Below are 18,440 nucleotides of genomic sequence, written 5' to 3'. Positions count from 1 at the left end.
TTCAGTGTTACGCCCTCTCCCATCTGGGATCTACTTCTCAAACCTTTAGGCCAGTACTCCTAAAATATGATTACCTTCATCTTCAATCTTCCACTGGCTCACAGCTGCTCCAACAAGGGTTAGACCATGTGAAAAAAACTGGTGCAAGAACAATGGTCTCAAATTAAACCTGAATAAAAATGTAGTATAGCTCATTTCAGTAATCAAAACATTTTTATGTGGCATATTGGTGACCACCACCAGACATTATCATAAAGGACCTATGCATTCTTGCTGATAATTCCTTATCTTTTGGCAGCATGTTTCCAAAGAAGTTTAGAAAGCATTCTGTCTCACTCATCTAATTTCCAAAAGCATCTCCTCTAGATTCAAATATTAAGTCATTTACAAATATCCAGTCTGACCAGTTATTGAATATAATGCACCTTTTGGCATGCATTTGTCTAAACATATCACTCATAACCACATAAACATGGCTGAAGGACCAGTCAAGAGATCTCTAGATTTATTACAAAGAGTTTAGTGCTTTCATCCACTAAAAACAGGACTTCATCTGAACTAAATCACACAATGCATGTCACAAATTTAAATCACATACAATTAATTGCAACACCAATCATCTTGAATCAATTTACATACTCAAGAAAAATGAAGCAGCATTGATAAATTAAAAAATGATGGAAAAATCACCCCAGTACATTTTCAATGTATTAAGGTTTGTAAATATAGATCTTTAGAAAAGGGTAGGAGTAAACTACATAGGAAAAATGGGAATTGTGGGAACAATACATACAAAAGACAAATGAGGATAAAAAAGTGGCAGGACTAAAATGAGCAATGTAATGTTTGACTGAAAAAGATTGGGTAGATTATAAGTGATGCATAATGTCTGCAACTGGGAGTGTCAGTATGGTTTGTGATGTAAAATGCTTGCAACTAGGATTGTGTTGGTGTGGTTTGTTTTCGTTTATATAAAAGTATGATTGCCTGAGTAGCAAGTGTTGGTTTAATAAAGATGTTTCTTGTATAAAAAAGGCAGGAATTGATAAGTAATGTTGCTTAGTTTATCTGATATATAGCAATAGATGTGAAGTATAATGTTTGTTATGTTAATTATAGTGTGATTACTTTTAATGAATACAAATTTGCCTGTCACAAGTGACAATTTAATAACAGTGTTTGAAAAAAAAACACAATAAAAGTAATCTTTTCAACTTAAAAAATGCAAATATATATAAATGCATATAGTATCTAGTATATTGACCCTCAGTGAAAAAATATTTATTACACCTTGTATGTGAAAGTATACCTCAGACTGTTAACCAGTAAAGTGAAAATATATTAAAATATCTAAAAGCATATAAAAACTTACACATAAATACATTATGTAAAAGAACAAAATAAAAAAAATACAAAAGGGAACATACTTTAGAAAACAGGGAATTGTTCTCGCAGATGCGCTTGAATGCAAGTGAGAAGCCTGGGTTGAATGTTGCTGTCTCTATTGTTAGTATATTAGTGCAGTGAAATGATGGGTCTCCCTGCTGTTCATTTAGAAATCCTTTTCATAGTTTTTTTTATTTTTTATTTTCAATGCAATGATTAACAATCTGAGGTGCAACTCTACATACACGGTGTAATAAATATGTATTTTTTTCTCTGAGAGTCAAATTAGTAGATATTATATGCATTCATATACAGTGGATATAAAATTGTACACACCCCTGTTAAAATGCCAGGTTTTTGTGATATAAAAAAAAATGAGACCACAATAAATAATTTCAAAACTTTTCCCACATTTAATGTGACATATAACCTGTACAATTCAATTGAAAAACAAAAACAAAAATCTGTTAGGGGAAAAAATATAAAAAATAAAAAATGTACAATACGCTGGTTGCATAAGTGTGCACACCCTTAAACTAATACTTTGTTGTGTGTGCACATCCTTAAACTAATACTTTGTTGAAGCACCTTTTGATTTAATTACAGCATTCAGACTTCTTGGGTAGGAGTCTATCAGCATGGCACATCTTGACTTGGCAATATTTGCCCACTCTTCCTTGCAAAAGTGCTCCAAGTCTGTCAGATTGCGAGGTAATCTCTTGTGCACAGCCCCCTTCAGGTTACTCCACAGATTTTCTATTGGATTTAGGTCTGGGATCTGGCTGGGCCATTCCAAAACTTTAATTTTCTTCTGCTGAAGCCATTTTTTTGTTGATTTGGAAGTATGCTTGGGGTCATTGAAAGGTAAAATTCCTCTTCATCTTCAGCTTTCTAGCAGACACCTGAAGGTTTTGGCCCAAAAGTGACTGGTATTTGGAACTGTTCATAATTCCCTCTACCTTGACTAAGGCCCCAGTTCCAGCTGAAGAAAAGCAACCCCAAAGCATGATACTGCCACCACCATGCTTCACAGTGGGGATGGTGTTCTTTTGATGATGCGAAGTGTTGTTTTTGCGACAAACGTACCTATTGGAATTGTGGTCAAAAAGTTCAACCTTGGTCTCATCAGACCATAACACATTTTCCTACATGCTTTTGGGAGAGTTGATGTATTGTTTTGCAAATTTTAGCCAGGCCTGGATGTTTTTCTGTGTAAGAAAAGGCTTCCGTCTTGCAGCCCTACCCTATAGTCCAGACATATGGAGAATATGGGAGATTGTTGTCACATGTAGTACACAACTAGTACTTGCCAGAAACTCCTGCAGCTCCTTCAGTGTTGCTGTAGGTCTCTCGGGGCAGCCTCCCTGATCAGTTTTCGTCTTGTCTTTTCATAAATTTTGGAGGGACGTCCAGCTCTTTGCAACATCACTGTTGTCCCATATTTTCTCCACTTTTTGATGAGTGTCTTCACTGTGTTCCATGGTATATCCAATGCTGTGGAAATTTTTTGTACCCTTCTCCTGACTGATACCTTTCAACAATGAGATCCTTTTGATGCTTTGTAAGCTCTCTGTGAACCATGGCTTTTGTTGTAGCAGGCAACTGAGTAAATGTCAGGAAAATCCTACTAGGACAGCTGAACTTTATTTGGGGTTAATCAGTCTCTTTAATTGATGGCAGGTGTGTACCCAAGAAGGTTGAATGCTGTACTTAAAGCAACAGATGCTTCAACAAAGTATTAGTTTAAGAGTGTGCACACTTATGCAGCTACCGTACTGTACATTTTTTATTTTTTTATATTTTCCCCTAACAGATTTGTTTGTTTTTCAATTGATTTGTATAGGTAATAGGTCACATTAAAGGTGGGAAAAGTTTTGAAATTATTTATTGTGGTCTCATTTTTTTTATATCACAGAAACCTGGCATTTTAACAGGGGTGTGTACACATTTTATATCCACTGTATATTTACACTGAAAATGTACTGGGGTGATTTTTTTCTATCATTTTTTTATTTTTTTTAAATGTATTAATGGGTGGTTCATTTTTTCTTGATTATGTAAATAGATTCAAGATGATTGGTGTTGCAGTTAATTGTATGTGATTTAAATCTGTGACATGCATTGTGTGATTTAGTTCTGACGAAGTCCTGTTTTTACAGAACACATGCGCTAAACTCTTTGTAATAAATCTTATTAGCTCAAGAGTTCTCGACTGGTCCTTCAGCCAAGTTTATGTGGTTATCAGTCTAGTTCCATGGCTGGTACGGTTATTTTTGTGGTTAAACATATCACGCAATCTGAGAGACATTAGAAATTCACAATTAAAAAGTAGCCTCAAAAAATTTAGTTATCAAGAAAGACTAGCAGTTCTCTCTCTATACTTGGTCTTTTAGACATCTCTATGTGGCTCTGTGCCTAGCATTTTGGGCTGTGAAAGATCTGACCCTCTTTAACCTCTTATTACTAAGCACAGCAAATAGTTCCTCAAATATCCAGCTGAACAACTAAATCTTCATCAGCTGATAAATTAGACATACTAGCTCGACAGAATCGCATCCAATTGTCTTTCCCTAGAAATGGGAGAATAGACTGAACCATGACCATCCAGAATTTTGTTTGTTGAACGGACTTGTTCAAAACTCTCATATCCAAAATTGGTCTCCAGTCCCTTGTCTTCTTTGGCACTAAAAATAATTCTGAGTAAATTCTGGATCCTATATGCTGGGACCTCTTGGATGACTTTTTTTTTGAAACAAAAGAATTTCTAGTACTACTGGTTCCCCCTGACTGGATGGAACATCAGGGATTCTGTTGGAATTGTTTGGAAAACAGAGAAAGGGTATGGTGTATCCTATGGTTGTATTCCTTTGCACCCAAACATCTGCAGCTGTTTGGAGTCAGGCATGTTAGTGCAAGGATAGACACCCGCCGACTGCTTAGACAGGAGCTTTGGTAGTATTTGCCTGGAAAGGAGTCTCTGGAACCCTGATTTTGCAGGCCAACTCTGCCACGTGGACAGCATCTTCCATTAAAGCTCCACTCTCTGCCCCTGGGAGAGCCACTGCTCCACTCTCTGCTCCTGGGAGAGCCACTGCCACTTGTGTCCTGGAAAGACCTTTGGGACTTTCTGAACCACAGTTTCCCACCACTTTGGTTCGTGGAGAAGGACCACTGAGGATTAGAAAAACATACGGCCACTGCAGAAAGGATCTTTACATTTTTCTCACACCTGGACAAAGTTTCCCAAACCTTAGGGCCAAAAAGGGACGATCTGTCAAAGGGCGAACTTTGGCTGCATGTGCTATGAGCCTCATGGATGAATTTGAAATGGACTCTAGGGTGGCCAATTGAGAAGGAACCTTATCTTGGACCTCATCAGATACAGCTCCTGCTAGGGTATCTAATAACTCTTTAATCAGATCCCTCTGAAGTTTGGTGAAGTGTGCCATAAAGTTCAAAGACTGCAATGCAAAGGTCGATGAAGTATAAACCCGCTTTCCAAACCTATCCATTGCTCGAGACTCTACTGGGAGGATGGATAGTGGAACTTTCCTCTGCCAGTTCCTTTTATGTGGCTGCCACTACCACCATGGCATCTACTGGTAATCTCTTTGCCCAAAATTGATGGTCTTCTGGTGCAGAAAGAATTTTGCCAGGCCTCTTGGAAACAGGTCCTATGGTGTCAGGAGTCTTCCAAACTTGCTGTGAAAACAAATTAATAAGCTTGTTAGCAGGTGGTGTAACCTAAGAGGTAGATGGTTGAGCCCTGAAGGCCTGCAGGTATACTGATTCCTCTGAAGAGGGCTTTTGGGACAAGCAGCCACCCCTCTGTTTAAGGATCGCAAAGATGTCTCCAAAGGAGACATCTTCTGGGGGTGATCAAGGGGAACTCTCCCCTTCATCAAAATCAGTATCTTCTGTAATGGATTCCTCCGGGGAATCTGTTTCCATTTACACTTCTTGTTCTGAGGAACCTCCTCAATGGGATGATCTGGAAAGGTATCAGAAGAAGACAATATCTGAATAGGTGTCTCCTGTGGCCTTGGGGCTCACTGTCCAGGAGTTGAGATTAGAGGAAGCTCTGGTTCAAATGAGGTTTCAGGAATCTGCTCTGACAGGGAAGGAACTGATGAATGCCCAAAGTGGACAAGGCCCTCTCCATAACATGGAAAGCTGGCCCCCCGAAGAGGGAATGGAGCCTGGAACAGAGGTTATTCCCTGCTCTGAAGCTGCTCCTGAAGCCAGGGTAGAACTAACATGTGCCAAAGCCCCAAGGTGCAGAGACAGCTCCATAAATTAGAAAAAAAAAAAACAAAGTGAAGTCCAACTCCTTGGAGTGGGCATTGTAGCCACGACCCCTTGAGTTTTCTGGTGCCGACAAAGCCAAAAAACTCAGAGCAGAAATCGGTACCAGAGAAGCAGATCTCATCGCAACTAAAACAGTCAGCACTGGAAAACTTGGAGCAGGATTCTCTAAGGCCTCAGAGGAGGAGGAGGAGTAGGAGGGGGTCACAGAAGGTGGGGATCCAGCATCTAAAGGAGATGGACCCGAAGCAGAAACTGCGAGTCCCCTTGGCATAAGGAGCTGATCCATCAATCTCACAACATCTAATTTTGTTAAGCTCCTAGTGTAATGAATAACTGAGTAGAGGGGGATTTTGGTCTTTCCAAAAATGGACTTGGCAACTGATCAGCAAAGGGACTATGGAAGGGGAGTATCTGGTCCTAGGTCTATCCAGGAAAGAGAATTCAGGAATTCTATTGTATCTGAAGGTACTGTTGCCACAACAGAAGACGGTGCCAAAGCTATCGGCTCCGGTTCTGATAATTTCAGCACCAGTGGTGAAGTCAGTTTTGGTGTACAAGTCAACACCAAAGAAGCCTTTGATAAGAATGTCAGTCCCATAGAAACAACAGCAACCTAAGTCCTCATTTTTTTGGCAGTTGGTGCCAAGGGAGACTCTGGCACCAATCAACTCCTCTTTTTTGGTTTATCTAATTTGGAAGATGAAGAGGAAGGGGTAGGTGCATCTGTTTTACTTTTACCAGAAAAAACTAGGTAATGCCTCCTCAAAAGCAGATTTAATCATCCCCTTCAGCAACAATTTGTTCTTCCTTTCTACCAATGCCCAGTGACATGACAGATCGAACAATCCTCTTGAAAGTGCACTGGGCCCATGCAATAGACACAGAGAGAATACCCATTGGAACTGGGCATCTTTCAGTCACACTTTAGCCATTTTTTAAACCCGAAGCTCCTTTAACTTTGTCAGCCATACTTATAAACTAACAACATCAAAAACTGTAAGTATAAGAGAAAGGGACAGGAAAGCTATCAACAATGGTAGAAAGGAGTACCAAAGTACAGAAGAATACCAACAATGGTTAGCAGACTATAGCAAGTGGAGGGAGAAAAATGAAAATAAACTACTGCAAGATTTTTCTCTCTTTTTCTTCGAGAAGTAGAGAAAAGGATTACTACCAACAATGGTAGCTGCAAGATACACTGAAGTGTATACGAAAAGGAAGGAGGGAGACAAACAATTTATAATGGAAAAGGGTAGGCTAAAGAAGAAAAATCAATAACTATATAAGACTAAGTAACAAAAAAATAGAAAGTTATAGCAAAACTTGAAATTAGATCCAGAAAATTCAACTTACTTCGACAGCAATTTGGCAACATGTCTGTTACAGGAAGCAGCAAATGAAATCTAGGATAAATTGGAGAGGAGCATCATGGGTAGGACTTAAGCTTGAGAGTTTATAGTTCTTTCGGGCTATAGTAACGTTTGAAGTTCCAATGCTTGGAACCAAACCCATATGTCAAGGAATAAATGAAGATTGCCAGCATCAGATTTGTTGTCACAGCTTGTTTTCTTTTCTATCTCTTTTTAATTTTTCCAAGTCTTTTGGGTTTCTAATACCATGACTGGAATGGACCCCATTCCTAAGTCAAAGTACGATTAAAGTTTATGAAATTAGTATTGTATCACTCTTTGATGTCAGCCAAAAGTGCTCTTTGCAGCACCTGCAATGTGCCCAGTAATGATTCCTTCTGCAATTCGTACGGGGTTACATGAATTGGTAACATATCTAAATACGATTGTAAATTCTTTTTTATAAGACGCGTTGTTCCTACTACTACTGGAACTGTCTAGGTATCTTTCTTCCACATGGCTCTCGTTTCTGCCTGCAGATCCTGGTATTTTATGACTGTCTCTCTCTGTACGCAAGACACTGTAGTCACTGGGTGTGGTGATTTCAATGACCAAAGCTACTTCTGTCTTCTCTTCTTGGACCAGTATATCCGGTTATCTAGCATCTATCTTTTGAACTGTTGGTAATGGGTGATCCCATGTGATATAAACTTCATTATTTTCTGTGATGCTTTGTGGCTCATGTTTCCAGTGTTTTTCTGCCACTTCGATACCATAATGTTTGCACAATCTCCAGTGCAACAGTCTGGCCACATTATTATGACTTTCAGTATACAGTCCTCCTGCCATTAGTGTGTCGCAACCAGCAAAAAGGTGTGTGCCTGTTTCCAATTCGGTTTTACAAAACCTACATTTGTCTGTTTCTCCCACATGTTCGATGGACTTTGTAAACCAGCATGTACATAGCCCACTGTCTTGGGCTGCCAATATTAACCTTTCATTTCTTGGTTTGAATTCACCTCTCCTTAACCATTCCTGCTTTCGTTCTTGATCAACATGAGGCTCTTCGAGAAGTTTTCTATACTTGCAACTACATTTATGTTTTTTCCCACATTCTTGCCTTCTCATCTGGTCCTTCACCTTATATTCTTTCTTTTGTTTTTTGGCACATTCAGTTGCTGCCTGTTTTTTATCTACTTCTGGTTTGATTTCCATTCCTCCTTGACGTCGATATGCTTCTGATAGATTAAGCAGAGACATAATTTTAGATTTATTCTCATGTTTCAAAACTTTCACTACATTTGGATCTTGTGAGGTCAGTAGATATGTGTGGATCTATACATGCAATCATTTTCAAGAATGTCCATCCCTCCTCCGGAATGGGGAATATATAATCTTGGTATACACTGATTTTTATAAATCATATGGTGAGCATGAAGCATCCTTCTTGTTTTAATATCCAATCTCTCCAACACTTTTTGGGGCCCGTCAGTCACTCCAAAACTGTAAGTTAGGACAGGAAGAGCAAATTGATTTATAGCTTGGATTTTATTCCTAGATGACACTGCTGTTCTCAGGATTAAGTCTTCTAAAGTATTCCTTACTGAGTTTTATTCGCATTTGTTTATGTTTCTTGCTGATCCTTCATCAATTCCCAAGTATTTATAAACTCATCAACACAACATTGCTCAAGTTCTTTTATATCACATTCTTGTCACAAACTGATGTTTTGCTGGTGCTGCAGCTTTCCTTTTTTAAAGGTTGTTTTTGCACATTTATCTAGACCAAATGACATTCCAATATCATCTGAAAAAATTTTGACAACCTGCAGCTGTGTTTTCAGTTCCTCATCTGATGTGCTATACAGTTTTAAATCATCAACAAAGAAAATATGAGAAGTCATAAGTAAACAGCTTAATGGATTAATGGCAAGGCAGAACAGCAATGGTGACTGAGAGCCACCCTGGAATATCTCCCTTTGAATTTTTATCCCAGGGATAATAATCTGTCCTTTATCATGACTTAATTGCAAAGTGGTCTGCCACTGTTTCATGGTTACTGTAATGTAGTCAATCAGTGTAGGGTGTATCTTATACATTTTTAAGCACTCTTTTATCCATGAATGTGGGATACTATCAAATGCTTTTTTGTAGTCAATCCATGCCATACTTAGATTCTTCCCCTTTTTACAGTTCTTCACTATAACGTTATTTAACAACAAATGATCCTTTGTTCCATATGACTTTCTTTTATTGCTCTTTTGTTCTACTGCCATAATTGAGTTTTCTTCTAAATGACTATAAACTCTGTCGGCGTCAATTCCCATGTATAGTTTATACATCGTCGTAAGACAATTTATTGATCTATAATTTTTAGGATAGCTTGCAGGTTCACTCTTAAGTAGGAGCATTGTTTTTCCTGTTGTTAACCAGGTTGGTGTCTGTTCAGGGTGCGCATATAAATAGTTTTTACTCATGGCTAAATCTTCGTGCAAAGATCTTAATACTTTTAATCAAAAGTTAGGCACTGCATCTGGGCCTGGGGTTTTCCAGTTAGAGGCTTTTCTTAACTTTGTTTCAATCTCTCTGACTGCTATTTCATGCCATTTTATATCCTGTACCTTTAAACTTCTTATTCTTTTTTTTACTTCATCTATCCATTTAGCATCTTTGTTATGTTCCACAGGATCGCAAGCCGCGGTGGTACAGTGGTAGCATTGTTGCCTCACAGCAAGAGGTTCTCCTGTTCGATTCTCTGCTGGAGTGCCTTCTGTGTGGAGTCTGCATGTCCACCCCACTGTCGAATGGCCTCCAAAAGACATGCGTGAAAGAGAGTGCCTTTGCTGAAGGTTGGGCATCGGGCTGGCAACTCAGCACCATAAAAATCTATTGCCAATCATTAGCGGACCGGAGTTCCGCTGTGGCGACTCCTAACCGGGAAAAGCTGAAAAGACAAAAAAGTTATGTTCCACAGGATCTTCATGGATACTTCTCCAAAATGCATGTGTTTCCTCTTTTTTTGGCGGTCTTTCAATTCCTTTTACCTTATTTACCAATTCTCTCTAAAATTTTTTTTGGATCATCAGTAAATTGCTTATTTTGTACTTTTTCTTTATATTTATCTTCGTATCTTCCAAGACTTTCCGCCTATGCTGAAATTTTTAGTTTGTTATTTGTGATAGTGCATGACAGATCCTGGTCTGTTCTAATACTGCACATTGCTTTTATGACATCTATCTTTCTTAGTATTTTTGTCGCTCTATTCCCTCTTCTATAATCTTCTGACAGTGACACTTCTTGTCTTAGCTGCTTTATAGTTTTCTCTATTCGATATTTCCATGATGGTATTTGCTTTTGCACCTTCCTTTCCCTTGCTACCATGTGTTCCTGAGGTAGAACTTTATCAGTTATTAATTTAGCAGCAAAGTAATATATCCTGTTTACATATGTTATATCACATGGATCTCTATGGACAGTCCTGATTACTGCATTCATTTGTTTTATCAGACTTCTTACTTTTGGGGTTTTATTGACCTTCTGCAGTCTATTTCTTTCACTGATCTTGATATATCTGTCCATGTCTATTAAATCAAGCAACTCTTCTCTTAGCTCATTTTCTTCCAAACTGAGGGCACATCCCTTGTTTTCTGTTTCTATCAGTGTATGTAAACTCATGTTGCAGCTTAAAATAAGGTGATTTAATAAAGCTGTTTATAAAATATAAAGTACCTGCCAGCAAAAAATGTCATTGCTGGCGCTGATGGGTAATGTTGGAAATCCAAGCAGTAGAATGGTCAAATGTGAGGCCAGAAACAGATCTTGAGTACATGGCACCAAAATACTGCCAAGGTGGCACGTTAGGTGATCAGTGACGAATACTTTGGCACTAGAGGCACTGGAACTGACCTGATATTCACCAGATAAATAAGAGGTGTTTGGGATTTGGGAACTTATTTGGATAGTGACCTCACTTTTGACCAACATGTGTCCATTGTTGCAAGCAAGTCCTTCTATATTGCATAGCTTATAAACAAAGGAATTGCATTTAGATCTAGGGATGTCATTGTCCCACTTTACTCATCCCTCATTAGGACAATGATTGAATATAATGTCCCCTTTGGCATGCATCTGTCCAGACACATGCAACAACTGGAACGGCCACAGAAATACCTTACTAAAAGGATACTAGGCCTAAACAACATATCTTACATGGACTAACTCAAAGCCCTGTCACTATACACAGTATCCTACAGACTGCTAAGAATTAACCTGTGTCTGGTATACAAGGTATCATCAGACCCAATACTGATGGATTTATGACTCAACAGCAAGTCAAATGGGATCAGAAATAATTGTTCTAGGGATCTAAACCTCTTCTGCAAAATCAACAGAATAGTTTTGGATGGACAAGCATATCAAGCGGAGAATACCACTGCTCTGGAACAGACTCCCCATTTACATAAAACAAAGTTCATCACTTTCCATATTCAACTGCAACTTGGATCTACGGATGGGAAACAGAAAATTTGCCCCAGTACTACTAATGGACAGAGGCAGCTCCTAAATAATTTTAGGGAACTCATGCATGGGATAAAGTATCTACGCTATAATCCCGGTTATTTTCATTAGGGGTAATATATAATCAACCATGGGATGGGTAAGACCAGTCTCTAGCTAAAAGGAATAAGTTAATTAAAGCACAAAAAGGGAAACTGGCTAGGCTTAAAATACCCCACAGGGGCAGCTAACCTAGTACTTTCCTATGAATGATGATGCCAACAGCTGAATGGTAGCTGGGAGTAAAGCCTTAAGTTCTGCTATTTTGATTATTATCGGTGACAAGTCTAACACCAGTAAATATGTTTCAGGAGTAGACAAAGTCAAAATTGATGAAAGAAAAAGGTGTCTCCTCACTTGTTCATCACTATGTTAGGAAAATAAGCTGCCAAAAATACCCCCGTCTTCACCAACATGGCCTTGACTGACGTCTTTGTAATCTACCTCCTGAGGTGCTAAGGGCCCAGGATGATACCATCTTCAGTGCTGTCTTCTGCTGAGGCTGCAAGGGGAAGATTTAAGCAGAGTAATGTTGTCCTGTAATGTATGGATGCCCGTCCTTGGCCTTGATCACCTTCAGGCTGTGTTAGCATCAGGGATGAGGAACTTTCATGGATGACTCAGGTTTGTGACAGCTAAATTTTAAGCAATTTACAAATAAGAAATATCATGCCTGTTTATAAATGAGCGAGGAAGACAAACACTTTGATGATATAAAAAAATACAGTAATTCTTGAGAAAAAAAATAAGGTAGCACTCTGAACTTTTTGCTGAGAAAGGTAAACAGCTGGATTCCTTTTATAGTAGAGACTTGCTGCAGTAAATGTGTCAAAAGTGAGCAGCAACAGGGACCACTCTCTCTTTTATGCGAATGAGCATGAGACTTCATCAACTGACGTGATAAAGAAGATCCACCAAATAAATCACAAAGTGCCAACCTGATGGCAAAGCCCTTTTGCTTCTGTGAAGCTGGTAACCAAAGCTGCCAACCAAAGTGTCAGACAGCCAGCTAAAAAGATAGGGATAAGAAGCTGGAAGATAGTTCTATCATGACTGGAAGCTTCAGAAACGAAAATCTTGTCTTATGTTGTCAACTGAAGACCAGGGAGTACAGCACTGTAGACAATGCATTAACTAGGAGCTGTGTCCAGCACTCTCATGCACAAGAGAACATTCTAGAGTCCCTGCATTTTTAGCAACATGTGGGAATATATCAAAACACAGAAAGGCTCCAGCTAGACTGCTGTATGAGGATGCAGGTGACCCTGTAATAACACCCCAATACATCTCTCAGAAACATCAGCCTGAAGACTTTTCCCAGGGGAGTGGGGAGACCTATCCCAGTGATGGGATTAATGACATACTGTTACCAATACGTACAGAGCACAGAAAGGTTGACTTCAAACACTACTTGAACAACAGGATGGCCAACACATAAATACTTGAAATTCTGCTATTAAAATATTACCCTGTGATGGGCAAATGTAGACAGACACAACTTTAAATCTTTACTTATGGTAATCATTTTAGTCAATGGGTAACCTTAGAATCAAACTGGGTTATTTGAGTAATGGAAGCTATATACCATCATGACATTACCTGAAGAAGCAATAAACGAGGCCTCTTCCATTGAAGAATCATAACAGGCTTGTCTTTAGTGATGAGGAATTCTTTGAGAACCTATAATGGCAGAACACTGACTGTTCAGACACACTTTTATCAAATATTATCAAATATTGTAAATGTTGTTTTAAGAATGTAATTGTTACCTCGTCGAAAGGAAACCCTTCACAAGCTCTAGCCTTTCTGCAAATGACAAAAACAGAAAGACAATCACTAACAATTAATGAATAATCACCTGCAGAATGTGCACTAACACATTATATTTCCGGATAACTACAAGAAGAAAAAGTACTTGTATGACAATGAAAATGGTAGCATAACAAAAAAGTGACATTTCTAGGACTTCTGATGATGTAAAACTGCTGAATAAATGTAACTGCATGAAATATATATACTAGGGATTGCAACGTGGATTAAGTACAGTACTGAGCTGTTTTGGTGGTAACTTTTGATGTAATTAATGCCTAGAAGTGTCAGCTAAATCAAGATATTACTGTAACAAACTAAAGTATAGTGAATGAATAGCTGTCTGAGCATACTCACCAAGTAAAATCACTGCTGCAATACCATTTTTAACATAACAGAATTACTCTGCAGTTGGTTGACTAATCTGACATTTAGAGCTTTGGACATCTGTCAGTAGACAACCCAAAGGGTAAGATTGTTAACTGAACACAGTGCCTTGCTTCTGCCACAGATTTCAGGAATTTTCTGTGCTCCCTGAACAGGAGGGTGTGCAAACAGATATTCTTCATATTCAGGGTGCCGGAAAGAGAATTTGGTACAAGGAAAAAAAGGAGGGATGGAATGGTTCACATTCTGAACGTCTTTAGAATCAAAATGCATTTAGTTTGGAGAGATCTAGAATGGGTGCCCAGGGTCTGTCCTTCCAGGGTGCTAGAAAGACCCTAAAATAAGAATCCTTTCCTTTCCTCCAATGACAGAAAGTACAGTTGTGTAAAATCTTATCATAACAGTGGATTTCCTTCTTTTCACTGTTGCAGTATTCCTTGCCTCTGGGATCTCCTGCCAAAAATAGCCCAACGTCTGGCCAGTATACCAAAGCCTTTATTTTATTACCTAGGGAGCGTCACACATCAGCCATTAGCTCCCCACATCAGCATAGAGCATAAAGGTGATGCACATATGCTCCCAAGTAAGAACTGAAGTGTCCCAGGAGAATTGAGACCCCCAGTGAAAGAGGAGGACATGTACATCCAGAAAACGGAACGAATGGGTAGAAGAGGACCCACTCGGCCAGTAGCAAAACACCATCCATGGAAAAAAGGAGGAGAAAAGGGGTCAGAAGGGAAGGAGGGAGTGAATACTGAAACAATGAAAATAAGGACATCTACTGTTAAGGTAAGATTTGACACAACTGTACTATGTCCTTCCATACCACTGCTGCAATATTCATGACCTCTGGGAGATTACAAAAGCTACAGTGAAGGCAGGAAAGACAAAGGTAAGGAGAAGCCCTTAACAAACCCATGCAGGATGGCCTCAGCGAAACCTGCCCTGGTCCTGTAAATGGCATCCAATTTGTAATGTTTTTTGAATGTATGAACTGAAGGGGACAGATCAACAAAGTTGCTGTATGCAGAAGATGTGGTATTATAGGCAGACTCTGAGCAAGAACCTCAGCAAAGGTTAGGGGAATGGTAGGCAAAACTGAAGGCATGTGGGATGAAACTGAGTGCAGATAAGACAGTTGTAATGGCAGCAAATGGGGGAAATCAGAAGAAGTTGAAAATTGATAGTGGAACAAGTTAGCTTCAAGTACCTGGGAGGGGTGGTTGAGGAGAAGAGAAGTCTGAATGAAGAGGTCAGTGCTAAAATCAGAGGGGCTGCAGCCAACTAGCACAATATGTCAGGTGTACTGAATGACAGAAGAATGCCAAAGCTGAAAAGTAAGGTGTACAAAACAGTGGTGTGACCAGTATTACTGTGTGGTACAGAAACATGGGCAGTAGAGGTAGAGCAGAGGAGGAAGCTAGAAGTGATGGAAATTAAGTGCCTTTGATGAGTGGCAGGGTTCACATTGCAGGACTGATGAAGAAATGAGGACATAAGAACAAAAGCCAAAGTAGCTCCAATTGCAGAAAAGGTCAGAGAGCAGATTACAATGGTTCAGGTACATGTGCAGAAAAGCAGAAGACAATCTGGTGAAGATGATTTGGGACTGACAGGAAGAAGGCAAGAGGAAATTAGGGTGCCCAGCAAAGAGGTGGATGGATTGTGAGAGAGAAGATCTGCAGCAGTCAGGCAGGAGTGTCAAAGAAGGCAGGAAGGAATAAGAGGGGAAACCAGTGTTGTCCGGGCTAAAATAGAAGCACCAAAAAGATTTCTGGAGAGTCTTTCTCGATTTTGTGAAGGACCCTTGAAAGAAAAGCAAAGGCATACAGGAACATTCCCTTCCAAGAGAAAGATATAGTGTCCACCTTACAAGCCAAAGCGCTTGGGACTCTGGAACAGAACTGATGAAATTACCTGTTCAGAGGGGAGTCTAAGAGATCTACTTAAGGAATAACACATCAAGAACTAGCATCCATTAATGAGGCTGTGTCCTGGACCTACTGAGAAAATCTATCATAAGAATGTGCTCTGAGGATATGCAGACTGCCAACAGGGAGGCCTGCAGGTTGATGGCTATTTCCCATGCTTAAAGGGCTACCCTGCATAGAAGGTAAGACCAGGGTACCCCTCTGTTTGTTGATATACCACATGACTTGTGCTGTCTGTATGAACATTCAAGGGATTCAGGATACAGACAGCATGGAAAGCTTGATGGGACAAAATTACAGCGTACATTTCCTGGATGTTGATGTGATCCACCCTCTGCTGAGGTGACTAAAGGCCTTGCACCTTCTAGGTGCCTGAAACGGCTCCCCACCCCAGCTCTAATGCCTCTATGAAGAGCTCCTGAGATGCCTGAGGAGGGTGAAACAAACACTTGGATTGAGGGATAGCTGCTGAATCCACCAGTGGAATTCCATTTTGAGACAAGGAAGTACAGGAATAAGTTGGTCCAGCAGGTGAAGGTGTTGAAGCCACAATGACTTTAGGCACCACTGAAAATTCCTCATAGGCAGACAAAAAAAAAAAAAAAAAGAATCTACAATTGTATTTAGATATGTTACCAATACATGTAACCCCATATGAATTGCAGAAGGAATCATTACTGGGGACACTGCGGGTGCTGCAAAGAGCACTTTTGGCTGATATCAAAGACTGAATCAATACTAATTTCATGAACTTTAATCATACTTTGACTTGGGAATGGGGTCCATTCCCGTCACGGTATTAGAAACCCAAAACACTTGGAGAAATTAAAAAAGCAGACAAATGTAGGTTTTGTAAAAAGAGAATTAGAAACAGCCGCACATCCTGTTGCTGGTTGTGATATTCTAATGGCAGAAGGAATATATACTGAAAGGCATAATAATGTAGCAAGACTGTTGCATTGGAGATTGTGCAAACATTATAATACTTAAGTAGCTGAAAAACACTGGAAACATGAGCCACAAAGCATTATAGAAAATGATGAAGTTAATATCACATGAGATTACCCATTACCAACAGTTCACAAATAGATGCGAGAAAACCAGATATAGTGGTTCATGAAAAGAAGAGAAAAGTAGCATTGATCATTGAAATCACTATGCCCAGTGACTACAGTGTCTTATGTACAGAGAGACACAGTCATAAAATATCAGGATCTGCAGGCAGAAACAAGAGCAATGTGGAAGAAAGATACCCAGATAATTCCAGTAGTAGTAAGTGCAAACAGGTCTTATAAAAAAGAATTTACAATCATACTTAGATATGTTACCGATACATGTAATGCCATACAAATCGCAGAGGGTCTACTTCAGAAGTCTGACAAACCAAAAGACTGAATCTCAAAAAACTGAAAATTCAAAATACTGAACACATTTTAATGCAGGGGGCAAGCCCCCCCTGCACCCCTCAAGTGGGGGATTGTGCCCCCACACCCTCTAATTATATATACCAATTCCAAGATCGGACAATAGTGGAGAAGGGGCAAATTCCATCAGTCAGTATTTTGAATTTTCAGTCTTTTGGGATTCGGTCTTTTAATTTTTTAGTCTTCTGAAGTAGTCCCATTGCAGCAGTCATCACTGGGCGCAATGTGGGTGCTGCAAAGAGCACTTCTGGCTAACATTAAAGACTGAAACAATACTAATTTCATGAACTTTAACCATACTTTGACTTAGGAATGGGGCCCATTCCCGTCATGGTATTAGAAACCCAAAAGTCTTGGAAAAATTAAAAAAGGCAGACTGGCCCAGGGAAGCATGGGGATAGTGGAGGCCATAAACCCCAGAGCTCTAAGAAACTCCCTGGCTAGAAGATAGGAGAGGAGAAGCATGGACAGAAAATAACTTGTAATGGACAAAACTGTGGAGGCAGGAAGAGATGCCAGCAGAGAACACTCTGTAACCTGCAGCCTAGAAAAACATGATCCTAAGATGAAGTCAACATGACTTTTAAAGCCTGACCATGAACCTAGGCTATGCGACAGAAGCTGGGTAAAATGAAGATCTTGCACCAGCTGGGAATAGAATGGAGTCTGAAGCAAGAGGTCATCCAGATAAGGAGATATCTGAGTGCCCCGAAGCCTGCAAAAGGCAGGAGCCCTAGAAGGTGCATCTGCTGCATCATAACTGCATTTAACAGTGTGGCAGGCAACATGAAAAGTGGAACTGAACAAAGAAAGGCCCGAGGCTTTACCCTCAGAATCAGGCATATCAGAAAAAGTTTGCCCACTGGGGAAAGAAAAGGCAGAATGTACCTAGTCCTATGGGTCTGGTAATTGATGGCCCTGAAGGCTAAGTAAGTATTAATGTACACATTTTTATCCATCCTCTTCATGTCTCCACTGTCCTTATCTGAAGGATGGAGCTTGGAAGAAGGCAACAGCCTAGAAGGCTTATCTGTAGAAACTGGATTCAAGGCAGGATCACAGGAAGGGCATTTATACAGGAATTGGCAGGCATCTGGCACCTTATAGAACCTATCAGTTTTTTTTGGAGCTGGAGGATAAAAATCTGGTGTCGAGGAAGCAGCAGAAAAAGTATCCAACAAATCAGTTAATACAGGAGGGACAGATGAAGCTTTAGGATAGTCCACTTGTAACAACTCATAATATATCTTCTGGACATCCAAAACTTGGAAGCAATCCCATTTGAAATTC

At 39.7% G+C, this 18,440-nt stretch overlaps 1 protein-coding gene across 2 annotated transcripts in view; it reads right to left on the bottom strand.

Annotated features, from left to right (window-relative positions):
• The window catches only part of GEN1 (GEN1 Holliday junction 5' flap endonuclease), a 911,226-nt gene that overhangs the window by 276,291 nt on the left and 616,495 nt on the right, over positions 1-18,440 (bottom strand). For both annotated transcript variants that reach the window (XM_044064875.1, XM_044064884.1), the window contains exons 9-10: positions 13,369-13,405; positions 13,199-13,279 (exon numbers count right to left, since the gene is read on the bottom strand). In XM_044064875.1, the coding sequence (XP_043920810.1) occupies positions 13,199-13,279; positions 13,369-13,405 (118 nt within the window). The remainder of the gene's footprint in view (positions 1-13,198; positions 13,280-13,368; positions 13,406-18,440) is intronic.

This window comes from Protopterus annectens, chromosome 1.part0, assembly GCF_019279795.1.
Source record: "Protopterus annectens isolate FY-2018-M chromosome 1.part0, PAN1.0, whole genome shotgun sequence".
Lineage (NCBI taxonomy): Eukaryota > Metazoa > Chordata > Ceratodontiformes > Protopteridae > Protopterus > Protopterus annectens.
This window is presented reverse-complemented; position numbering and strand designations above follow the sequence as displayed.